Here is a 27364-nt window from a genome sequence, read left to right on the forward strand (position 1 = left end):
ACAGTGTCATCAATTTTAAAATTTTACAAAAGTTTTACGAATTAATTTCTTAACTTGTTAAAATAGAGGCTAATTTTTTATTTACATTGTTTGTCCGTTCGTTTGTCCGTCAATCCGTAATTTGTTTTTTTGGCAGCTTTTTATACAGAATGTTGATTTTTTATGATACCCATTAGGGTGGGCCCATTTTACCCTTTTTTTAGATTTTACTGTTATCATAAGTTGTGGAAGTCATATATGTATATGTATGATAAGCCCCATTCAAGTTTCAAAAGTGACTTGGCTCTTATGGCTGCCGGCGCGCGGGGGGTATAAATAGTACCCACCCCCCTATAAAACCAAAAATTTAAATTCCTTCAAACACAGGCATGTTGCATATCAAAATGACCGCATTGAAATGCTCATTACGAATCTGAAAATCGTTTTGAAAAATATTGATCCTAGTTCGAATAAGATCTCATTAAGTACCTAAAAACGGCTGATTAAGTCAAAATTGTTCATTTTAGTAGGTTATTTGAAAATCATTTCAAACTGAATCAATATTTTTCAAAACGATTTTCAGATCTGTAATCAGCATTTCAATGCGGTCATTTTGATATGCAACATGCCTGTGTTTGAAGGAATTTCAATTTTTGGTTTTATAAGGGGGCGGGCACATTTTATACCCCCCGCGCGCCCGTTGTTTTTGGATTAAAAAACCTATTTCAAGTTTTACAGGGTTTTATATTGGCCCAGTAACCCTTGCCAATGTCTACTAATGTGAAATTCCAAAATCGACCCACCCTAATACCCATAACCAAAGAGCATCCAGTAAAAACTTACTTAGTTCGTTTAATTGACTACTTGTGGATGGACAAAGAAAATATTTAAAGTTGCTGCGAATCTGCCAATTATATTTCCTTTTATAAACTGTTTCGACATTCATTAGATAACATTACACGGTTACTTTCTTTGACCTTCAAAGATATTAATCAAGGATATAGACAGTGTATAAGTAGGCCCATTTATGTCTTAATTTTTCGGACAAATATCTTTTAAATAATACAAGAAATATTGTATATTACAAATTAAATTTTAAAAAGTGATATATACTTAAACATTTCAACCCTTTTTATTTCCTTTACCAGTTAATATTTTTTGTTATAAATAAGGCCAAAATAGTAAGGATTGAAAGTCGCTCTGATAGGTACATTGATATTTTAAGCTCCTTACTGCAATTGTAAAAAGTTATAATATATCTATTATAATGGTTGCTAATTGACCGCCTAAAGATTTAATTTCAAAGTTTTTATTTAGTGACATTGCCTCATATCTACCCCGAAGGGATTGTAATTAAAATATGCTCTTACAAGGATGCCAACATTAATAAATAGCGAAGCTCAGACTAGTTACATTAAGAAAATAGAAAATATCATCATATAACTAATAGCATAAATATTTTGCTTCGCCCCTAAATGCCTTATGTGGCAAATTAAGAAACTTTTTCTTATTATTTTCTAGGGGCGATTTTTCTCTTTCAAAATAGTAATAAACAGTCCTTTAAATGAGGGCCTTATCGGTTCCGCAGTTAGTGAGATTTTTCGCTACACACAGACAAAAAGATATCTTGTTACTTTTTTAAAGGATTAGGGTTATGTCCCTTAGTCTAAGGGGAAAGACAGCCATACATATAGTACATACATCCCATCTCTTATCTTAGAATAGTTATTAATCGCATCTTATTACACACACAGCTTTCTGCAGATTTTAAATTAAAAATTTAATAATTTTCATTTTCATATTCATATTCGTAGAAAATTGTCAGTAATACTATGCCATACATGAATTTTCAGTATGGCTCAGAACCGGTTTTAAGTAATACTGAAAAGATAATTGTAATAAGTTCAAAAGACAATAGAATGACGAAAATTGTAATAAAAGACGAATAACTGTTAAGAAATTGAAAAGAACTCGTTTCAATTCTATGTAAATTTAAATTAGTAGATTTCTACAAATTTTTATTGAAAAGATTTTTGTGCGTTTATAATTTTATTATTTTAAACAGAGATTTTGGGATATTTCTTAAACTTTTTCTTCATTTTATCCATTTCTGCAAGCCTTTTAATTTATAGTCTCCAGGGGCTCTTTATTTGAAAAAACCATCACAATCTAAGAAAAAATAGCCTAAAAACACCCAAACACGTATGTTATTCCTCCCTTAAATGGAGAACTCAGTCGGTTCAGTGGTTAACTCAATATTTAGCTATAGACAAAAATAACCTGAACACTGCATAAAATAGGAAAAGGAAGATAGAACTATGTATATCAATCTTACGATGGTAGATAGGTAAACCTATAAGTTTATCTACTTGATATGATTCCAGCTAAGATAAATCCTTGTATCCCCTGAATTTTTACCAGAATAAATTAAAATTCACTTTTGTTCAATGTTCTACCTACGTCAATGATTCTATAAATATGAAAATAAAACAATTGTGCTATATTTGATGACAATGTGATCCTAATAAAGAATTTTATATTATCCCTCAAAAGTTAATTGGACTTCACAGAACATCCCCCCCCCCCCATTCCCTCTTGGTTTTGAAAATAATATGTTTTCTCGTATTCATTCGAATCCGGTGGATAGGAACCGGTTCTCATCCATACGAAAAAACTATGTCTAGCATCGTATTATATCCAGCTTTCTACGAATATAAAAATGTACAATCATAAGATTAAAACCAGTTTTTTTAGCCGGTGCCTCCGGCACCTCGGGGCTAAAAAAACTAGTTTTAATCTCATATTTGTACTTTCTATATCCGCGGAAAGCCGTTTATAATACGATGCGAGAAATAACTATTCTGCAATCCCTTACCTTGCAAAGAAATAATCACGGAAACCAACCCCACTGCCCCCCTAATTTATTTTTCACTGTGAAGGAGAGGGGGGGGGTCAAAGAATGACCTTCATGGAAATTGCAAAGATTTAATATTAATTACAAGTGGAATATTTATAGATTGACAATAATTTATAATGAATAGTTTGTTTCAGCTATGGAATTTTTTACAAGAAAACTCAATTAGAAATATTACGTCCAATCGAAAGGATGTTGAATATTCTTGGATTTTATGACAGGGGAAAAAATGTCGACAATTTAGATTGCTATTTCTCCTGTAATTCATTTGTCAGTTTATTTATCCATTAGGAGGGGAGGGGATGGATTAAAACGAGAGGAGATATTGGATAGTTATTCTAGCCCGCTACAAGTTTCACATTATTAAAGAACATAATGATCTGGAGTAATATCCAAGTAATTATACATCCATTTCTAAGGGTCCTAAAATATTAATAAATAAACAAGGTTGACAGCATCCATAAAAGCATATTTCAAACCATGTAAAATAATTCTGTTTTAACCTTGCTATAATTAAAATTTTCAACCATTCATCAGCTTTTATTATTAATCCCAAAAATGAAGTTCAAAATTTTATACACTCAAATTATAGATGAATGCATAGACATTAAAATATACATTTTAGAAGAGCCCTATTATCGTTTATAAATAGAAATAGAAGAATAGAAGCATATTCTGAACCCTTTCTTCGTCAAATCTAAGAAGGGACATTTCTAGCAGACAAAAGTATTGTTTACCTTCGACTCAAGCTGATGTGGTTTCTTAAGAAATTATAGACTCGCTACTCGATAGTGAGGCAAAATTACTTTTATGAAAAATCATCCAAAAGCACATTACGAATCTACAAAAATTAAACAAAATCATATGTTAATAACCCTTTTAAGATTTTATTTAATTTTTGTAATTTTTTTTATTCGATTTTGGAGGATTTTTCACAAAAATATTTTTGCTTCACCAGCGAGTAGCCAGCATAACTTTTTTTTAAGAATCCACCTCGTTACTAAGCTTTCAAATTTAAACGAAATTTTTGGGCAATTAATTCTGATTCCGCAAAGCTTTCTACTAAGAAAATATACTGTTTACAGCTGACTTTTATCTATGTATGAAATGAAAAAAAACATGCATTCGTAACAAGATGTGTACAAAATTTCAACCAATGAAATTAAATGTATGTACCGATGTGATTCTCCTATTGGCTCAATCAGACATTCCCTCTCTTTCTTAGTACCTTTATTCATTTATAGATTACAAATGATAAGCTTAGCTTAACTTATAGCATATAAATTTAAGAAAAATTTTCTAAATATATAGGGGGTTGGGGGGTAGGGGGGTATAAGACTTTGTAGGTACTATCTAAACCCCCTTCTTGGTTTCGCAAATCAAACTTTAAACAACAATATTTGAAATACAAATTAAACATATTACAATTTTTCGTTAAGCATATTGAATGTTAATTTTTAGCACATATGTTAGCACTTACAAACATACAAAAAGTTTTACGTTAATTTAAACATAAAACATATTGTTTAATTTTGAATTTTAATAATGACAAAATATTTAAAAACAATGATAAAACAGACAGACGGACAAATTTAAGTAGTCATTAAGCTTTACAATCCTCCAATGTCTCTCTTTCTCTCTCTATCTTGCTATCTCTTTCTTAGCTAATAGGGGTGCAGCCGCCAGTCTATTATATAAAGTAGTAAGATTTTCTCTGACGCATAAAATCTCTAAAATATCCCGGAAAAGTAGGTAGTAATTTTAAGAGAATCTAACATGAAATTCAAATAAAAGTAGATTCTAGGGATCTTGGACAAAGTAGCTTCGGACAAAGTAGCTTCGGACAAAATAGCTTCGGACAAAGTAGCTTCAGGACAAAGTATCTTCAGGACATCTAATTAAGAAAAGTAGCTTCCTAAGAAAAATAGTCTCCAATATGGCCGCAGCACTCGGCCCCCTGGCCTACCTAGCCGTGGGCGCTTGGCCCCCTAGCCTATAACCTAACCTATGTTAGCCTCAGAACATTTATTTAATAAAAATATCATCAACTGATAATACATAGGTTGTTTAGAATTTCGTGGATTTTGCGAAAAGTGGTTAAGTTAAATTAGGTTATAGGCTTGGGGGCCGAGCGCCCGCGGCTACGCAGGCCAGGGGGCCAAGCGCAGCGGCCATGACCTTTATTAACAGTGGAGGATACTTTCCTTAGGAGGCTACTTTGTCCTGAAGCTACTTTGTCCTGAAGCTATTTTGTCCGAAGCTACTTTGTCTGAAGCTACTTTGTCCGAAGCTTCTTTGTCCAAGATCCGATTCTAGTGGCGAAGCAGCACTTGCTAATAGGAGGAATTGTCATTGGTAAACTTAACAAGTAAGAAGCAAAGGAAAAATCCTTGTGCTAAATTTCAGTGTCATCTGTTCCGTTATACGCTCAACATCATGGAGAAAATGGTTAATAAATAAGGGGGGAAATAGATTGTCGTTTTCATACAAAGTGCACCTTCTTGAGCATTGACTCCCTTTTTCCAGCTTATTTTGAAAAAAAAATGAAAATTTATAGGGGGGGTGGAACCTAGTAAAAGTGTCTGACTCTGATAATGACGTAAAAAATAGCCAATGAGAGGCCACTATAAATTTTACCATTGGTCAATTACAGTGTATACTGGCCTCTCATTGGCTAATTTTTTTTATGTCATAACAGAGTCAGACACTTTTACTAGGTTCGGGGGGGGGGGTGTATTTTTTTGTTTGTTAAATACTTTAGGTCAATTTAAGTTAGGTTATATCAGCTACTTTGCTCCGCAGGGTTATGCCCTGTATGGATAGTAGGGGTTAAATAAACATCCCAATACACTGTAAGCTATGCTCCTCTACGCCTTTTCTAGGTGTACAAAATTGAGGGGGGGAAAGAAACCAACCATCTTAGATTATATTTCTAAAGGCAAACTTTTTATGGGAGGGTTTGGAAGGGTGGAAGTAAGATAAACCCCTTAACTATAAAGAAGAGCCATAACTTTTAGTATAAACACACAGACAGACATCCTGTTACTCTTATAATGGATAATACATATTTCCCTGGCGAAATAGTTGGATAAAAAATTAAATTATGTTGACAATCAAATTTGAATCTAAAGGCCACTTGCACTAAACACATGGTCAGTTCATAGTTATCAAAAGGTTGGGGTAATGGATATATTATTACTTGGATCTTACACCAGATTTCCAGCTTCTCTAATAAAGTAAAGCACTCAGCGGGCTAAAATAACGATTCGCCCCTTCCACCCTATTTTTTCTTAGGAATTATTATTAAATTCAGATGAAAAAAGTAATTAAATTTACAAACAAAAAACAAGGATGACAACATCCATAAAAGCGTAGCACTGAAACGGTAGGACAAACGGACATTAACACTTATATAGTGTCAGAACTGAATAATCAGAATATATAAGTATAAGAGTCGAAGTAAAATTGTAAGTGAATTTGTTGAAAAACTGCTTTATACAGGATAATGTTTATGGACATACTTACATATTTAGGACTTGATTATAGAGTTATAACATTATAACATTATACTTTGTTGTCCCAGGTATCAGTATACCAAAAATCAGATCAATCGGATTATTAGATCACATAAAAAATTTGTTGTTAAAAAAGTAAAAAAAAACAACATGTTTAAATTGGACGTACGACTTTGGTAATGATTATAGAGTTGCTACGCTTTCTAAATCGTACCTAACTACTAAAGGAATCACCATGCAAAATTTGAAATCGATAGGACAATTCTAACATGCCTAAATTAACGAAAAGAGCTATCCGTTACGGACGGACGTACGGATGGACCGACCCTAATTATAGAAAAGCTTCGCTTTTAAAAAGTTGAAAATTAGCATGTTTTAAATTTACATACGGACGAACGGTCTTATTATATAAAAGCTTCACCTTTAAAAATAAAATATATTTCAACCAAAGTAAAAATCTGACTTGCATAAAAATATTATCGATTTCATATACTTCAATATAATATGATTATCTATTTTGCAGTAAAATTCTACTTATCTAATTTTAAATCATGATTTTAAAGTACTTTAAAAGGTTAACATTTTTATTTGTAAAACATTTTTAGATTTTTAAAAGAAAAGCTTTTCTATAATTCGGGCCGGTCCGTCCATCCATAACGGTCAGCTCTTTTCGTTGATTTAGACATGTTAGAAAATCGTCCTATTGATTTTAAACATTGCATGATGATTCCTATAACAGTTATGTACGATTTAGAAATCATAGCAACTTTTTAATCGTTACTAGAAAGTCCGTATGTTCATTTTAAATGCTGATTTTGTACTTTTTTCGACAACAAATTTTTTGATATAATTATCCTATTCATCTGTTTTTTTTGTAGTAATAATTCAATGGACAACAAGGTACAGGAAATAAGCGAGCCATCTCTATAATCTTTGACTGTATCCTGTATTTTCACAATTTTGTATTCAAATTAGTTTAGACATACAAATTAATGTTCTGCTTATTAAGTTTTGACACTCATGAATTATATTTCGTTTGTCCTTCCTTCTAATTTAGAAGCATTGCTTTTATGGATGTTGTCATCATTGTTTTATAAGATATATTACTAGTGGTAATATCTGAAGATGCATTTTGATACAAAATTGCATACTTGAGTTAACCAATTAATTTGGTAAAAATGATTGAAATGTTAAAATTGAAATATTAAACCTTGTGGAGCGAGGAGATTAGAAATAAAAGAACAGCTAAGTATCCTCAAAATCATTTTTATGAATATTGATCTTTATCATTATAATGGCGAAGGTAACCGTGTCGCAATGATTTTTTTAAAATATTGATATGTAACAACACTATCCAGAAAATGTAAAAATCAACGAAATTGTAAAAGTCGTACTGAGCTTACCGAATTCTTTTATCGACTCCCCTCTCCACAAAAAATATTATGTTTATTAAAAGATTTTAAGGGTTTTTTGGGAGGTGGGTTACCCCTCTACCCCCCAGCACCCTTGGACGCCCTGTCCGCAAGCGTTTTGCATTATGTATTTTATATTTGGTATTTTTGTTTCAGCAAATAAAAAGTTCTTTAGAAAAAAGCAATACATTTACAAAATCGGATCTAGTGCATTTCACGGTAAAATGCTCCTGGTAACTTTAAAAGCTGCTATAGGCTAAACGTTAGAACGTATAGATTATACTAACACAAAATTTTAAACGATAGAAGAAGACCTTCAAATCATCTGAATTAGTCATTACTCAATAGTGCACAGTTTTCTCGCAGTGCACATAAATGCGCAGAAAAGACTTATTTTACACGTTTTTTATTCAGTGAAGTTTTCCCTGTGAATCATTGGATCTTGACTATTCTAATTTATTTATAATTCATAAATTTTTAGACATAATCGTTACCATGAACATTTTCTTTGCTATCCCAATAAAATAATTTTGTAAATACGATTATTAATAATGATTCTCGCGAGTCTATCAAATTATCCATTTATCTTTGAAATCTGTTTCTGTCTAATGATCCGTGCAAAATAATTGACTCATTTTTTTTCATTCAAAGTGATTTTTCCCAGGATCACATCTCGTTAACTTCTCAATTAGGCCTGATACAATATTATTAATCCGTCATATAGCAAGGAAGACAAAAATGGTTTTATATGAAAGAAGCGAAACTTTGGCTTGGTTATATATTTTTTGGTTACTCTTTAGTAGCGAAGCTACTCTATAAATTACGTTGTCTGTGTCTTTTTCCGTCCTTAATGCCAGGGAAGAAATTCAATTTTATCGGCTGCTGTTTATGATTGTTAGCTGCAATTCTTTGTGATGTTTCCCTTTTTGAATGAGAATCCAGTGAATAATTTATTTTATGATTTGTCGCTAAAATATTTCCTTGGATATTTTCATCCCTGTTTTCATTAAAAAATAAAATAAAATACAGACAAATTTTGTTCATGTGTATGAAGTTCATCAATTAAACAATTTCTGGATTAAATATTTAATATTTATCATTTTAATGTATTTTTAAAACGAGAAATCAAATATCTTTTTAAGAATTATTGTTATGTAATTTTTTTCCTTTAAGAATTAAACCTACAAATTTTACGTTTTAGGACAAAATGCTTCGGCCCTAAAATGGTAGGAAATATTCAGGGATAAGACAATGGCCGAAAAATTAATGTACATAACCAATGATGATACACAAAATTACCCCATCTGTAGATTAATATCAGTAGTTGTAACGTTTGAACACTCAAAATTCATTATCAAAGTCCCCACAGTTGTTAGGCCAACGAATAAGAAATTGTTATTATAAAACTTTGGGGACTAAGTAATAAACAGCCCATTGTCCCATCTCTCTCTCTGGGAACTATTATTCAATATTATAAAGTTGGGATTCGCAGAAGATTTTTTTTTTGGGGGGGGGGTTTGGGGGGGTTTTGGGCTATTTTTATGTACGCTTAGTGGACAGCTGCCAGTTAGCTAAAAGGGCAATTGTGCATGCTAAATAATTGTAAAAAGTCGAACCTGTGCTAGGATGACTAGATTAAGAACTCGTCTCTGCATTTTTGATTCACTTGTGTCTCTATATTACCACCACCAGTTTAATTTTACACAACAATAACACTTTCACTGAAAAAAAAAACGTAACAGATGTTTTTGGTGCAGCTATTCTTATTCAGACTTGTATTATATAATATTATATTATACCATATAAAGTTTTTAATTTAACGATGTGGTGGGTTTTACAAGTTTATATGTTATTCACGAATTTTTGGCATTGTTAGGTTTTCATTGAATCTGAAATAAATTATAAAATGTATAAAAACAATAATATTTAAAAAAAAATACTAAATAATTACACTATAAACAAATGTAGATCACACAAGTAGCCTTTGTTGATTAAAAAAAGTAATTTTTTACCTTATTTAGGTTAGGTTAGGTCAGGTAAAGTAAGAGAAAAAAGGTGACTCTCCCAAAAGGTTTATAAATATAATAAAGATAATTTAAAAGAAACAATATTTAGAACAAGAAATTGTGGGACACTAAATCCACAACAATTTTAGTTTAGATAGAACAATCAAACCAAGAAGCCCAAAAAAGCTAGAGGCGACGCTATTTTTCTAAAATTTATATAAAAATGTGGCATAAATATCAAGGCTCGGCAGCCGCGAAACAGCCGCCTGTAAGCTTCTGAAAATCAACCTTTTACAAGCCGAAATTCTAATCCTGACTAAGATATGGCAATACCTCTTTTCAAAAGAATTTAAAAGCATTCAAACGGGTTTAAACCTGAGGCTTAGTCGCGGCTGCCGCGCCCTGATACATAACATAAGCTCTGATGACATCATTTTTGTATTGGACCTTGAGCCAATAAAAGAGCATGATTTCCAACATTTTTTCCAGCATTGTTGTCAAATATGGTGTTTCCAAGTTTATCTAGAATTTGCTCAAAATTAAGTTTAATATTCTTCAACTCATAGAAAGTATTTGTTAAAATTTTGAAATTTATGACGTCAAAGTGTATCCCCTAACTTTTGTAAAAGCGGAGCTGTTCTACATTTTTGGTCGGTCTGTCCTTCCGTACTTCCGTACTAACTGTTATTTATAATCGTTCTAAAGATTCTTGCAACAATAAGGTAAAATCTAAAACTTTTTTTAATAAAAATGTTGATTTTACCTTTATTCAGTTATTACCTTATCAATAACTTTACCCTATCATTTTATTTTTGGAATAATGATTCATAGGAACAATGTTGAAAGCGAAGTATCTCTAAAATAAATACTAATATAAGTATGTACATAAGTCTGTATTAATCATCCTGTACTTTTAACAATTAACATCAAAGTATGATGTTGTGTTTCTTTATGTTGCTGAGACTCTAAAAGTGATCATGTTCGTTTGTCCGACAGTTTGATTTATTTATCTTAGCTTTCATTGATGCTGTTAATATCATCTTTGTTTTGACATTTTGCAATGGATGTATAATTTATGTGGATATTATAGTAGGGAAAAATATGTCGTCCATTACTCCATGAGGTTGCTAACATGGAACTCATTTATTTGTCAGTTCGTTCATTCACTAGTAGGGATAAAGGGGGTGAAGGGGAAATTATTATTTTAGCCCGCTGTGTGTTGCACTCTGTTAGAGAACATTAAAACCTTTTGTAAGATCCAAGTAATAATATATCCATATATCAGGCTTGAATTATGATCATAAACATTTTTTTTTCCAAAGCTTAAAAAAAATGATAAAGATTTTGCCGACCTGCAGTGCGCATACAGACAGGTGAGTGGATATAGAACGTGACATATAGAGCAGCTTCGCTTAAATTTTTATTTAAATAAAGAGGGCAGTTATACAAAAAAAAGATACAAGGAGAAAAATGGAACCAAATTTCAGTAGAAATTCTACTCTACAACAAAGGTGTGTCCATACTGCCGTCCCGGTACGTCCTACCGAGTCACTCGGAAAATTATCTGTACAAAAGTGGAAGGTATTTTTAGGGGGTTTCATTGTCCCTCAGAACAAAATATAAGAATGAACTATCTTCCTTTTTTCATCCCCCTAAAGGTTTCCACACTTAGATGATTAACTGTTCACGCCACTGATTCAAAAATATATGTATAATGTTGCTTAAAATAAAAAGAACTGTAGAACAAAATCGTAATATTCATTCATTTATCTAGAAAACCTTTTTTTATTATTTTAACAATTTTCTGTTTTTTAAGCAAAGCACTTTAATTTTTCATCCATTTAAGATTAAAATTGTCCTTTTTTAGAATCAAAATAAGTGGAAAAAGTACCTACTAAATAAAACACCTTTGAATAAATGCAAAGCACTTTTTCCCCATCCATTACCCATTACCTACGCCTATTACATGAATTTATATGGGCAAAAACACTTACACATTACACACACAAATAACAGATAGGTGAAAATAAGATACCGTTCACCCATGGTCATTTCATATGTATTTTATATTTGGGGAAAGTTTTACGCAAAATATTATACAAAATTTTTTTTAAATAAATTATATATAACTTATTATTTGGCAAAATATGTAAACAAATTAATATATTCTGATTCATTTATCACTAGAAAATTTTCTTACGTTATAATTATGTTAAAAAACACACATAAATCACTGGATAGATAGTTACGCATGTGAGATTAGAGATACGTACGCGCGTAGCTGGTTACAAACTAAACGAGAGGGAGAGTTTCTTAACATTCAAGATCCCCCCACCCCCAGTCTTTTATGCCTTCCCATTATAACCAAGCATCTCCAGGCCTGCTTTAATTTGCCTTATCTACCATATACAACAGTTAGGTACAATTTTAGAAGGGGAACTAAACTTTAGAAGTCAATAAACCAATCTAAAAAAGGAATAATTTTTATTTATAATGCTTTAGTTTTTTAGTGAGTAATCATATATCTTTACTTGATAGGTAAACTTATGATTATACATCAGATTGCTTAGTTCCACGTCCAAAAAAAACAAATATTTTTGTAGTTGGATGGGCTTGACATTTATTAAATTACATTACCCCTAAAAATAGTTGAACTATCGGAGTGGTCGTTTACGAGATCTTAAGCATACAAGCAAGCTATATAACATTATAATGATTGTAGAAATTTCATTCTCCTAACTGATGTACGCATAGGGTAGTTTCTTCAGAGAGAGAGAGAGAGAGAGAGAGAGAGAGAAAGAGAGAGAGAGAGAGAGAGAGAGAGAGAGAAAGAGAGAGAGAGAGAGAGGAGGGGGTCAAACAGATGTAAGGGAAAGTGGTCGAGAAATCAAAAATTTCAGCGGATTTATTGATTTTGAAATTTTCCATCGATCTATTCTTTTTCCAAATCAAATCTTTTAAATTTCAATATTTAGTCGAAAGGTTCACAAAGTTTTTAAAATTTTTAATGGATTAATTGATCTGAACCCAGGGCGCGTATTTTTCTTAACATCATATGTGTGAGGGCTTATCAGGGATGCATGGAATAGTCAGTAGGAGATAAATTAAAATATCTCTATTTCATAATATTGAAATATAGTATTGTTTATTTTTTGCATTAAAAAGGGATTTTTAAATTTTTCATCAACATGTCCCTACCTCCCTGGTATTTACGTACACGCTAAGAAATAGGATTCACTTTTACTTTCAGTCGCATTCTTAGTGGGAAAATTTTTCATTAAAATCATGTGCTCTAAAATCACACACACACATACACACACACACACACACACACACACACACACACACACATAAACACACACAAATGAAATTAAGTTCTTTATTGTTAAATAATAACATTACTTGACAGCTTTTATTTCTGGTTGAATTGGCTAAATCAAATTCTTCAGAGAAAATAACAAGTTAAATTTCCGTTTAGAAATAAATTGTTAACATAAATTTCTTAACTGTAAAATAAAGAAATTGATAGAAAAAAAATCTTTGAAAAGGCTAAGCATCTGTATAACTATTATTTTTTTCACTCAGATTTTTGGTAAATATGAATTGCTATTCAAAAATATATCTTTCATGGATTTTTCATATTGATGTATTCAGTAATTTTTATTCAACTGAATATTGACCATAAAATAAAACATTTTTTTGAATAAAATTAGGTTTCTTAAGTTTTCTTATTTAGAGGTTAATTTTTATTAGTTAAATGCAAGAGTTTTTTTATGAAATCGCTACCCCCCTAAAAATTTAAAAGTAAATTGTAGGGTCGACCCATCTCTTTCCCTAGAAGCCTCTAGGGACGTAGACTCTAGTTGCTTTTAAAATATGTATGACCATTTGATTCGTTGAGATAATATATGTTTATTATACATTGAAAGGGCTATAATTAGTTTATCAATATAATTATACTTATTAAGACATAAATATATCTTATTAAGAATATTAAGAACATCAATACGTGATATCTTATGCAATACATATAACCAGTCCAAATTGTACAATAACAAGAGTGACAACATCAATAAAAGCGAAGCTAACAAATCGGACATTAGAACAGACAAATATATTTTTGTGTAGATTTTGAAAAAACATTTGTTGTCTTAAATCTTAAGTTCTTGGTTTGCAAACTAGCAGTAACAAATCTATATCACGAATAATTTGGGTCTACAGAAGAGGTAATTTTGGAAGGTGTACATCAAATAATCGGCCATTGTCTTATCCCTTCAGATTCCCTGTAATTAAACCTTAATTTTCTTGCTAGTGGTTGCGGCCCTTTCATCTAGGGGCTATGTATAAAAAGGGAGTAGAAGAGAGCAGAAAGAAGCCTAAAATCATCCCAAGGCTCAAATCTATAAAATAACATAGCCCAAACAATCCCGCGACCTAGGTAAAGCTTCCCTAGACAGAGAACTCAAACCGTTCAAAAGTTTTTAAATCTTAAGCTTCAGACAAAAAAAAACCTAACTACTTTGTAGTAACATTTTAGATTTGTTTTGCTTATTATGACCGTTTGATGTCTTGTTTTAGATTAAAGGACGAGCTATAAGATTGTATAATAAGTTAATAAAGTCTATAATGTGTTTATAATAAGAAGATAGAATCACATTTCCAAGGCCATAAGATCTTAATGTTTTGACAGTATAATATCAGCATGGAACATGTATAAAATAAACTGTAACTGTATAAATTATCTGTCCTAGGAAACTTGTTAACTTGGTGTGTAATAATTTCTCCCCTGCGGTCATACTTGACCTTGGCGAGACCTATAGTATCTCCGTAACAGGAGTTTTAACCTTCATTCAATTTAACAAAATTAATAAATTAGCCAATACCACAATTGAAAACTGTTTTAACTTTTTTGATAGACAATATAGAACTCATTAGGTATAGCAGTTATTTAAATCTTAAGCAACAGACAAAAACTTACTACTTTTTAAATAAGGATAGGATATTAGTATATGGGAAGTTCACAAACCTAGAGGTTTTTCAAAATAATATTTAAACTGTAAGTGTTTTTTTTTTAATTTCTTTTACGATATCTCTATACTCTTAGTTTCAATTACCTATATAAATACGGCACGATCCCTTTGAGGGAAGCTGAACATAGGTAATAGGATGATATTTTTTTTTAATTTTGAACTACGTCTTGGGATGGTTTTAGGCTATTTTTATGCCTTCTTCCCCCGTCTAATACACAGCCCATAGATGCCAAGGATACATCGTGATCGTACATGAAATAAAGATAGTAAATTGTAATATTTAGTAGCATTTGACGGAGTGAGCTTACTATTGCTCTAGAGTATCTTTGCTAAATATCATAGTGCATAAAATTATAATAAAATTAAACATATACACATCTTATTTTGTATGAATGTATGAATACCAAGATGTCTACCACCGCTACTATTCTAGTAACCGGCTGATTCCTTTTTTACCAGCTAAGCTTGTGGCACAGTGGGAAATTGGTGGATTTTTTTTCAGGATAATATTTTTTTAGTTAAAAGAAAAAATTCCTCCATAATGATAAAGTTAAACAGTTTTAAACGAGATTTTGAAAAGTATTCATAAAACATTCAAATAATGTATAATATTGATTTTAAAAAAAAGCAATCTCACAACCTCTAATATTTTAGCACTGTGTAAGGGGAGAAAATTAGATCGTTGAGATACTCTTTCTTTCTTGCTCATATCATATGATAGAATTTCTAATTTTGGTAGTAATCTTTATTATATCCTCGTAGCCACTCTATAACAAACATAAACTATTCTAGGTTCGGCTGCGCAAGCGGTTTACAAAAAGGATGGCCTGATTTTCAGCGGCTTTGGCTTACAATCAATTTTGCAGATGTGCCACTATAGATTGCAAAAAAGCAGTGCGGATTTGAATGTAGTTGTTACGTTTAAATGTCGGCGGTATCCAATTGTCTATAGACTGAGCGGTTCACTACTGATTATTTACTAAAAAAAAAATTACATTTCAGTTATACATCAAACTATCTATTTACGGCCACTATACTTTATTTAATTATTCGATCTAAGAACTTTCTTTTTCTTGTTAACGAATTGGTTGACTTTTTCTGGGGCCATTTCCACTTGGTTATGGTTATAGGTCTCTCATTTTCAAGGCCGCCTTATGACGGACACAGAATCAGTTTTTATCTTTGGGCAGAATTAAATAGACACTCCACGACTTTGGTAAAAGCATTAAAATAAAATGAAGGAAGCAAGGACAATTATGTTCAATGTTAAACACCCATTGAACGTTTAAAACTGGTAGCAGATAAATCATATTAACGTATCAAATCGCATTTTTTTGATATATATATTTATCAACGTTATATCCTTATATAAAAGTAACAGGATCTGTGTGTGTTTGTCTGTCTATGACTCTATACTCAAGGATCTCACTAAACGGTTCTCCTTAATATTGTAGCTTCTCAATGGTCCTGGGAAGGAACTGAAATGAAAATGGAGTGGTCGAATTCAATCACCCAGCACCTAGAGAAAGAGGCCTCTAGGGGCGTAGCTGCTAGTTGACAATTAATAAAAAAAGATTTTGTTTTGGATTAAATAATTTTTGTTTAATTTTTTGCTAAAAAATTAAACAAATAGTATCCTTCTAGTGGATTGATAAACATTCCAACCTGTCAAAATTTACATCATTATAGGGGCAAAACTAACATTTTGATTACTTTGATCATAAACAAATATTTTTTTCACGAAATCTGTCTGAAATCCTACACCGCGCCGTCCCTCTATTCGTAATTCATTGAATTTTTTAAAAGTTATTTATGGCATTGCATCTTATTAAAGACAACTTTTCGCGAACATTTAAATGATAATTTATAGGATTAAAACAATTTCTATAGCCCCTAGTTATAATTTTTATTTTAATATTTCTAGAAAATTGTCTGTCCTATGATGCTATGATTTTCAGTTTGGCTGAAAACCGGTTCTAATCCAGCATTAGCAACATAAATTGACAACAAAATTTCCCTGTCACAATATCAACGGTTTCTATATCATTTTTATAGAACACCCATTGCGTGTTAAAAATAAAGGTCATTAAACAAAGAATTAGTTTAACAGGTGCTACCAAACAAAAACAAACCCGACCGGGACTCAAACCCTTGTCCCTTTGTATATTAAATAAGATAATGTCAGTATGAAAAATTAGAGAAATTGCTGTGTGGCTTATTGAGTTAGCGCAGCTTTTCTATAATAATCTTTTTTCAACGTTAATGGCGATTAAACTTTTATTTCCAAAAAAATGATAAAATGATACGTAAGTTTTGCTGGCATTTAAACTAAACATAATCTATTACTAATCTTTTTGATACAAGAATAGCATAATGGTTGAGATAATACTATAGAACAAATGGCTAAATTAAACATTTACAATGCTTTAATAATATAGGATAGAAAATAAAAATAAATTAAAATAAGGAGAAGGATATACTTTTTTATATGCGTGCACCCATGCAGGGGCCTAAACCATGCTGGGCTACCCAGTACTTAATATAACCAGACCTAAAGTTATAAACAAACAATCCAAGAACTAAAACCCATCCACTTATTTTCAAATTATTTCAAAATAAGGAATAGATGGGAGGTGAAAAGTGGCCAAAGCCCTTCTTATGCTAGTCAATGAGTTAGGGTAACCTATGTTTTACATATTCCTTTAGAAATTATATCTATGCAAGGCTAGGTAAACCCTAACTCCATGGTTAGATATTATTGGATTTAGCCTATTTTGATATTTTACACATGCTGCGCCAGAAATGATGATGTAACCCTTGTTATTTTGTTATTACCATGTGTGAGAGAAATTGTTTACTTAATTTATGTATTGGATTATCAAATATAGAACAATACTACAATTAGTTTACAACAGTATAGTGAAATCATAAGATATTCATACGATGTTTTTAAAGATTATATGGGTATAGTCCTTTCCATGACATCGCTCCATATGGGGCGATGATTTTCTATAGCTCCTTCAAGGAGCTATAGCATAGCCTCTCATCATATGGAGCGATGTGAAAGCCCCTTTTAAGGAGCGTTCATATCGCCCCTTATGATAAGAGGCTATGCTGTAGCTCCTTCATGGCCTCTTAATAGCTCCTTTAAAGGGGCGTTCATATCGCCTCTTATGATAAGAGGCTATGCTATAGCCCCATGATGGCTCCTTTATAGCCTCTCCATCGCCCCTCCGTAGTCCCTTACCTTAATTTATATAACAACCCACTTGATGGCCCCTACATCGCTCCTCCATCGCCCCTTCTCCAAATTTATATTACATTGTACTTTGATGGCCCCTACATCGCTCCTACATCGCCCCTTCATCGCTCCTACATCGCTCCTTCATCGCTCCTTCTCCAAATTTATATTAAATTGTACTGTGATAGCCCCTACATCGCTCCTACATCGCTCCTACATCGCTCCTTCATCGCTCCTACATCGCCCCTCCATCGCTCCTTCATCGCTCCTTCTCCAAATTTATATTAAATTGTACTGTGATGGCCCCTACATCGCTCCTACATCGCTCCTTCATCGCTCCTACATCGCCCCTTCATCGCTCCTTCTCCAAATTTATTACATTGCAACTTGATGGCCCCTACATCGCTGCTACATCGCTCCTTCATCGCTCCTACATCGCACCTCCATCGCTCCTACATCGCTCCTTCTCCAAATTTATATTAAATTGTACTGTGATGGCCCCTACATCACTCCTACATCGCTCCTTCATCGCTCCTACATCGCCCCTTCATCGCTTCTTCTCCAAATTTATATTACATTGTACTTTGATGGCCCCTACATCGCCCCTCAATCGCTCCTACATCGCCCCTCCATCGCTCCTACATCGCTCCTTCATCGCTCCTTCTCCAAATTTATATTAAATTGTACTGTGATGGCCCCTACATCGCTCCTTCATCGCTCCTACATCGCCCCTTCATCGCTCCTTCTCCAAATTTATATTACATTGCAACTTGATGGCCCCTACATCGCTCCTTCATCGCTCCTACATCGCCCCTTCATCGCTCCTTCTCCAAATTTATATTAAATTGTACTGTGATGGCCCCTACATCGCTCCTACATCGCTCCTTCATCGCTCCTACATCGCCCCTTCATCGCTCCTTCTCCAAATTTATATTACATTGCAACTTGATGGCCCCTACATTGCTCCTACATCGCTCCTCCATCGCTCCTTCATCGCTCCTACATCGCCCCTTCATCGCTCCTTCTCCAAATTTATATTACATTGCAACTTGATGGCCCCTACATCGCTCCTACATCGCTCCTCCATCGCTCCTTCATCGCTCCTACATCGCCCCTACATCGCTCCTCCATCGCCCCTTAATAGCCCCTTACCTTAATTTATATAACAAAGCTCCTATATGGCCTCTCTATCGCCCCTTAATAGCCACTTAATTTAATTATATAACATTGCCCCTACATAGCCTCTCCATCGCCCCTTAATAGCCCCTTACCTAAATTTATATAACAAAGCTCCTATATAGCCTCTCCATCGCCCCTTAATAGCCCCTTACCTTAATTTATATAACATAGCCCCTACATAGCCTCCCAATCGCCCCTTAATAGCCTCTTACCTTAATTTATATAACATAGCCCCTATATAGCCTCTCCATCGCCCCTTAATAGCCCCTTACCCTAATCTATATAACATAGCCCCTACAAAGCCTCTCCATCGCCCCTTAATAGCCCCTTACCTTAATTTATATAACAAAGCTCCTACATAGCCTCTCCATCGCCCCATAATAGCCTCTTACCTTAATTTATATAACATAGCCCCTAAATAGCCTCTCCATCGCCCCTTAATAGCCCCTAAACTTAATTTATATAAAATAGCCCCTACATAGCCTCTCCATCGCCCCTTAATAGTCCTTTACCTTAATTTATATAAAATAGCCCCTATATAGCCTCTCCATCGCCCCTTAATAGCCAATTTATATAACATAGCCGCTACATAGCCTCTACATCGCCCCTTAATAGCTCCTTACCTTAATTTATATAACATAGCCTCTCCATCGCCCCTTAATAGCCCTCCATCGCCACTTAAAAGCCCCTTACCTTAATTTATATAACATAGCCTCTACATAGCCTCTCCATCGCCCCTTAATAGCCCCTTATATCCTCCTTCAAAACAGTTATACACCTTCCCAGGATCTATTGGAAGCTACCCTATAAAGGAGAACCATATTGGTTCTGCAGTTAGCGATCTTCTTTGATACATACAGACAATGATCCTGTTACTTTTTATAAGGATTAAAAATAAAATGGCCTAAAGCCATCTCATTACCCATAGGAAGCTTCACTGTAAAGGAGAACCATGTCGGTTTAGTGGTTAGCAAGGTACAGACAGAAATACATACAGACAAAGATCCTGTTACTTTATTATAAGGATTAAAATAAAATAGTTATTAACCTCCCCAGGACCTATGAGAAGCTACCCTATTAAGGAGAACGATCTCAGGACCTATAGGAATCTTCACTGTAAAGGAGAACCATATTGGTTCAGCGGTTAGCAAGATCATTAGGTACAGACAGACATTCATACATACAGACAAAGATTCTGTTAATTTATTTTAAGAAATACAGATAAAATTGTTATAAACCTTTCCAGGCCTAAAACCATCTCAGGACCTAATTTCTGCCGTTGACAACTCGAGTTAAGTTACTATATTATTTTTACAATGTTTAACTTATCTGATATTATTGGCTGACGAAAAGTTTGGGCAAAAAAAAAGATTTATTCTTCAATGAAATATCTCTCCAGTATAATTTTGGCAAGTGCTAATTTATTAAGAATAAAGTTTGCCACAAATTTACCAAAAAATCTCATTGTCATTTCGCCAGGGAGGATTGGGATAGTTCCCAAAGTGTTATAAGTTGGCTTATCCAAGAGTGCTGTCTAGTCTCCAAAGTTTTATAATACTGTTTTCTTATTCGTTAGATTAACAACCTTGGGGACTTTTTATTGTTTTGTGATTGTTTAGTTCATTAAGTTGAGTGTCTAAATGTTTCAACCACTAATTCTAAACTAAAGAAGGGGTAATTTTGTGAATCATCAATGGGAATAATTAATATATAAACATACATATATATACAGTGTTTTTTTTTATGAGAACATTTTTGAAAGCAATTTTACCCTACTTATAGTTATCAGAATTTAATGATTAATGGCTTATTCTCTTCGTTTTTTATAACCATTAACAGAAAAGCAAAAAAATATTTCAGTTTTTATTTAAAAAGTACAGTAAATTCAAAATTTCAAAACATGGGTGTCAACATCTAAAATAGTTATTTCTCGCATCGTATTATAAACGGCTTTCCGCGGATATAGAAAGTACAATTATGAGATTAAAACTAGTTTTTTTTAGCCCCGAGGTGCCGAAGGCACCGGCTAAAAAAACTGGGTTTAATCTTATGATTGTACATATCTATATTCGTAGAAAGCTGGATATAATACAATGCTAGACATAGTTTTTTCGTATGGATGAGAACCGGTTCCTATCCACCGGATTCAAATGAATACGAGAAATGGTTTTAGCGCATTTTTCTTATGCTCAAATCTTCTACCCTTTCCAAGAATGGAGGGAGTACATTGGGGGGCCAGTATTCCCTCCCTGGTTGAGATATGGCCTTCAAATTTCAAAATGTTCTAGTACATGTCACAAATAGTATCTATATAAATTTTTAGCTCTATATCTCAACTTTGAAGCGTTTTGCAGCCATTCTTGCAAAGGTAGATTATAAGAAAAATGCACTAAAACCATTTTTAGATGTTGACACCTAAGTTTTAAATTTTTTAATTTACTGTACTTTTTGAATAAAAACTGAAATATTTTTTGCTTTTCTATTAAAGGTTATAAAAAAAGAAGAGAATAAGCCATTAATCATTAAATTCTGATAACTATAAGTAAGGTAAAATTGCTTTCAAAAAAGTTCTCATAAAAAAACACACTGTATATATGTATATATATCATTTTATCGACAATCGTCTTATCCCTGTAGATCTCTGATTATCAGAGCATTTTTGAAATATTTGCTGCTTATTTTTTGGCTGCCTTTGGCAAAATAATTTTTTTTCATAAAAAATTGTATACAAAATTATCGTATTAATTTGGTAAATATATCATTGCACTTGAATTATTTTTAAGTCACTAACGGCTAATCCCATAGATGACCCTAGGAGTACTTTAATGAATAGATGTGGTGGAGAGGGGGGGGGGAGGGGGAAGGTTAAGAATTTAAGGGAAGTGATACCTTCCGGGGGCTGAAAGTGTTGGTCCCCTCCCCAAAATGAAAACTTTTCCTGCGAGTAAAATAAGCTTCAATGTAAAGGAGAAGCATATCGGTTCAGTTGATACTGATAAACATCCTATTACTTTAATGTAAATATTAGTTTAAGGATAGTCTGTATAATCTCAGGGAGAAAGGAAACATTAGGCAATTTTTACAATAGTCTCCAAAGTTTTATAATGAAGTTTTCTTATTCGTTGGCTCAAAACTTTGGGGACTTTTGTCATATTTTGGTTGTAGTGTTGCAATTTTGTGTATCGTTATTAGGGATGGATAAAAATTTATCAGCCATTGTCTCATTCCTTTAGATCCTTGGTATAATCAACTGAATAACAGTTCCAACAACAAAAATTAAGATATTGCTTCGCTTTTTATGGACAAATATCCTGTTATTTTATTATAAGGAAAAAAAATAAACTATCTTAAAATCATCTCAGGACTCAGTGGTTAGCAAGATCCTACGGTATAGACAGACAGACATACATCATATCGGTTTAGCAGCAAACGAGATCCTTTGCTACAGACAAAAAAAAACTTTGTATATCGACTAGCGGCTACGTCCCCAGCATCTATTGGCTCTGTATTCAAAGGGGAATGAATAAAAGCCTAAAACCTTCCCAGGACTTAAAATAGAATAGCCTAAAACCATCCCTCGACTTAAAATAAAATAGCCTAAAGCCATTACAAGACAAATATTAAGCTTACCTGAAATAGAAAGCCCAATCTGTTTAGTAGTTATTGAGATCTTAAGTTTCAGAACAGAAAGCCTTACTAACGTGGACAAACGCAGGATATTTCGGACAAATGTCGGAGTGGACATTATATAAGTAAAACGCAGAAGTGTCTATAATATCTTAAAAATTAGGTTTCAACAACATTTGTTTAGTTATTTCTACACAGGTTAGGTTAGGTTAAGATATAAATATACAAATAAGCCCCCTGCAGGGGTTAGGCATATAAAAAAACATATTTGACAGTTGTAAACAATGTGAGAAAAAAATATGTTTTAGTTTAATGAAATGTTCTATCTGTTTCAAACCTTTGCCTTTCGATAGAACTTACCTACTTTGGAAAACTGTCAGACTGATTTTAAAATTTCAGTCTGTGAGAAAAGATATTCAAGATTTTTTTTTTGTTTTGAAAGATTTTTATCTTATAAATAAAATAAAAGACACTCCTGCGTTTTACATAAGCAATGTCCACTCCGACGATTGTCCCATTCCTAGGTTTGTCCACTCCAACGTTTGTTTATGTTTTACTACTTTATATAATAGGATAATATGTATTCTCCTTTTATATTTCTCTTTTCTTATTCACTTGCAGCTGCGCTCTTTTTAATGTAAGGAGGCAGAAAAATAGCCTAAACCAATTAAGGGCTTAAATCTGAAAATGAAAAAGCAAAAAACCATCCCATGACCTATGTGAAGCTTCCCTTAAATGGAGAATTTAGTCAGTTTATGAAATTTTTAAGCTTCAGACCAAAAAAAATACTTTTTTTGTTAAAAGAGAAACTTTTCTACAATTAGGGTTAGTCCTTTCGTCATTGCTCTTCTCATTAAGTTAAGCATGTGGTTTTCTCTGCTATTGTTAAAGATAGACTGTTGAGATTTTTAGTGAATATTCCCATGACATATGTATATCCAGTCTATAAATTATTTTGTCTGTCTCTCAATTATGCTTCAAAAGACTTAGGTTTCGTGATAATCTTTGAGTAATAGCATATTCTCTTAAAGTCTGCTCTATAACTTACTTTGTCTGTTTGTCCATTATATGATCCTTATTCAATATTCTATTTAACTAAAAAATTTCATTCTCTTAGTTTATTTTTTTTTCTTTATTTCATTATGTTATTATATTATTTATATTTATTTTATTAATTCATTATATTTTCATTATAATTTTCCTTTTTAAATGCGAAACTTTTCTATAGTAAGGATTGGTTAGTCCGTACGTCCAAACGGTTAGACGACATTTTCTTTAATTTAGACATGTTATAAATATCCTATCGATTTCAAACTTTGCAGAATGATTTCTGTAACAGTTGGGTACAATACTATATTCATTACTAGAAAGTATGTACGTCCATTTTTTTGTATAATATCATTGTCCCATTCATCTGGGTTTTGGAGTAATGTTTCTTAGGACAACAAGGTTTAGTATTATAATCAAATACTAAAATTAAAATTATGCCCTTTTACTATATTCTATACTAGCAGATTCGCCCCTAGCCTCTAGGGGCTTTGCCCCAAGAGGTGATAAAAATTTTTTTGGCGAAATTCGTAATAGGACCAAGAAAATCTTCAGCAAAAAAAAAAATGGGGGGGATTTTTTTTGTTTTTGGGGGGGTTGGGGGTATCCCACCCCCCAAGAAAATAGCCTAAAACCACCACAGGACCAGTAGGTATATTCCCTGAATAGTAGAATATAATCGGTTCAGTGGTTACCGAGATCTTAAGGGACTGACAGACGGACAGACAGACGGACAGACAGACAGACGGATGGACAGACATCATTCTAATTTGTATTATAGATTTACGCTAATTTTAACAAAATTTATGTTTGACCTCCTGATTTTAGAGCTTTGCTTTTGTGAATGTTGTTATCCTTGTTATCTTGCTTTTTTTTCCTTTTTCATAACCTATTATATAAAGTAGTAATCTTTTTTTGTCTGTAGAAAAGCTAACCGCTGAACCTATATGGTTCTCCTTTACAGTGAAGCTTCTTTTAAGTTCATAGAGGGTTTATAATTATTTCAAGGGAGGGTATCTCCACCCTCCCAGAAAATTCACCCCAAGAAAAATATTACCCCATCCCCTCAAAAAATCTTTTTAACTTTTTAAAAGCAAAGCTTTTCTATAATAAGGATCAGTCCGTACGTCCGTAACGGTTAGCTATTTTCGTTAATTTAGGCATGTGATTCCTGTAGTAGAAAGGTACGATTTAGAAAGTCTATAATCATTATCAGAATATCCGTACATCCATTTTAAGCATACTAATTATTAACTTACAACAAATTTTTATGTATCAAAATTATCCGATTAATCTGATTTCTGGGATACTGATTCCTAGGACAACAAAATAGAATGTTATAAGCGAATCATATCTATAATCAAGTCAAAAAATGTGAGTACGTCCTTAAGCATTTTCCTGCATGTAAGCAATTTCTCAATAAATTTACTTACAATTTTGTTTCGAATTTTAAATTTATGTTCTGACTATTCAGTTCTGACACTCTACATTATTAATGTTCATTAAACTTTTTTCTACCGTTTCAGAGCTTTGCTTTTATAAATGTTGTCATCCTTGTCATCCTTTTAAAACTTAAATTTAAAACTGTAGAGGGTCACATTCCTTCCTTACCTTAATGCCCTACCTTCTATAATGAAGGGGCAATACAATTACAGAGGCTGTACAGGAGCCATAAAGGGCCTATGTTATATAAATTAAGGTAAGGGGCGATGAAGAGGCTATGAAGGGGCTATGTTATATAAATTAAGGTAAGAGGCTATTAAGGGGCGATGGAGAGGCTATGTAGGGGCTATGTTATATAATTAAGGTAAGGGGCTATTAAGGGGCGATGGAGATGCTTTGTAGGGCCTATGTTATATAAATTAAGGTAAGAGGCTATTAAGGGGCGATGGAGAGGCTATGTAGGGGCTATGTTATATAAATTAGGGTAAGGGGCTATTTAGGGGCGATGGAGAGGCTATGTAGGGGCTATGTTATATATATTAAGGTAAGGATTATATAAATTAAGGTAAGAGGCTATTAAGGGGCGATGGAGAGGCTATGTAGGGGCTATGCTATATAAATTAAGGTAAGGGGCTATTAAGGGGCGATGGAGAGGCTATGTAGGGCTATGTTATATAAATTAAGGTAAGGGGCTATTAAGGGGCGATGGAGAGGCTATGTTGAGGCTATGTTATATAAATTAAGGTAAGGGGCTACTAAGGGGCGATGGAGAGGCTATGTAGGGGCTATGTTATATAAATTAAGGTAAGGAGCTATTAAGGGGCGATGGAGAGGCTATGTAGGGGCTATGTTATATAAATTAAGGTAAGGGGCGATGGAGAGGCTATGTAGGGGCTATGTAATATAAATTAAGGTAATGGGCTTTTAAGGGGCGATGGAGAGGCTATGTAGGGGCTATGTTATATAAATTAAGGTAAGGGACTATTAAGGGGCGATGGAGAGGCTATGTAGGAGCTTTGTTATATAAATAAAGGTAAGGGGCTATTAGGGGCGATGGAGAGGCTATGCAGGGGCTTTGTTATATAAATTAAGGTAAGGGGCTATTAAGGGGCGATGGAGAGGCTATGTAGGGGCTATGTTATATAAATTAAGGTAAGGAGCTATTAAGGGGCGATGGAGAGGCTATGTAGGGGCTTTTTTATATAAATTAAGGTAAGGGGCTATTAAGGGGCGATGGAGGAGCAATGGAGGAGAGATGTAGGGGCCATCAAAGTACAATGTAATATAAATTTGTGGAAGGAGCGATGAAGGGGCGATGTAGGAGCGATGGAGGAGCGATGTAGCAGCGATGTAGGGGCCATCAAGTTGCAATTTTATATAAATTTGGAGAAGGAGCGATGAAGGGGCGATGGAGGAGCGATGTAGGAGCGATGTAGGAGCGATGTAGGGGCCATCAAGTTGCAATGTAATATAAATTTGGAGAAGGAGCGATGAAGGGGCGATGGAGGAGCGATGTAGGAGCGATGTAGGGGCCATCAAGATGGAGGAGCGATGTAGGAGCGATGTAGGAGCAATGTAGGGGCCATCAAGTTGCAATGTAATATAAATTAGGGTAAGGGGCTATTTAGGGGCGATGGAGAGGCTATGTAGGGGCTATGTTGTATATATTAAGGTAAGGATTATATAAATTAAGGTAAGAGGCTATTAAGGGGCGATGGAGAGGCTATGTAGGGCTATGTTATATAAATTAAGGTAAGGGGCTATTAAGGGGCGATGGAGAGGCTATATAGGGGCTATTTTATATAAATTAAGGTAAAGGACTATTAAGGGGCGATGGAGAGGCTATGTAGGGGCTATTTTATATAAATTAAGTTTAGGGGCTATTAAGGGGCGATGGAGAGGCTATTTAGGGGCTATGTTATATAAATTAAGGTAAGAGGCTATTATGGGGCGATGGAGAGGCTATGTAGG

General features: G+C 33.4%; 2 protein-coding genes across 4 annotated transcripts in view; one reads left to right on the forward strand and one right to left on the reverse strand.

The window, feature by feature from the left end:
• The window catches only part of LOC145334433 (uncharacterized), a 45199-nt gene extending 35574 nt beyond the window's left edge, over positions 1-9625 (reverse strand). The window contains exon 1 of the mRNA XM_080179892.1: positions 9437-9625. Within this exon, the coding sequence (XP_080036018.1) occupies positions 9437-9475 (39 nt within the window). The 5' untranslated portion in view covers positions 9476-9625. The remainder of the gene's footprint in view (positions 1-9436) is intronic.
• The window catches only part of SsRbeta (signal sequence receptor beta), a 417378-nt gene that overhangs the window by 123820 nt on the left and 266194 nt on the right, over positions 1-27364 (forward strand). The window lies entirely within an intron of this gene.

Source organism: Acartia tonsa, chromosome 2, assembly GCF_053477335.1.
Source record: "Acartia tonsa isolate MP-2025a chromosome 2, ASM5347733v1, whole genome shotgun sequence".
Taxonomy (NCBI): Eukaryota; Metazoa; Arthropoda; class Copepoda; order Calanoida; family Acartiidae; genus Acartia; species Acartia tonsa.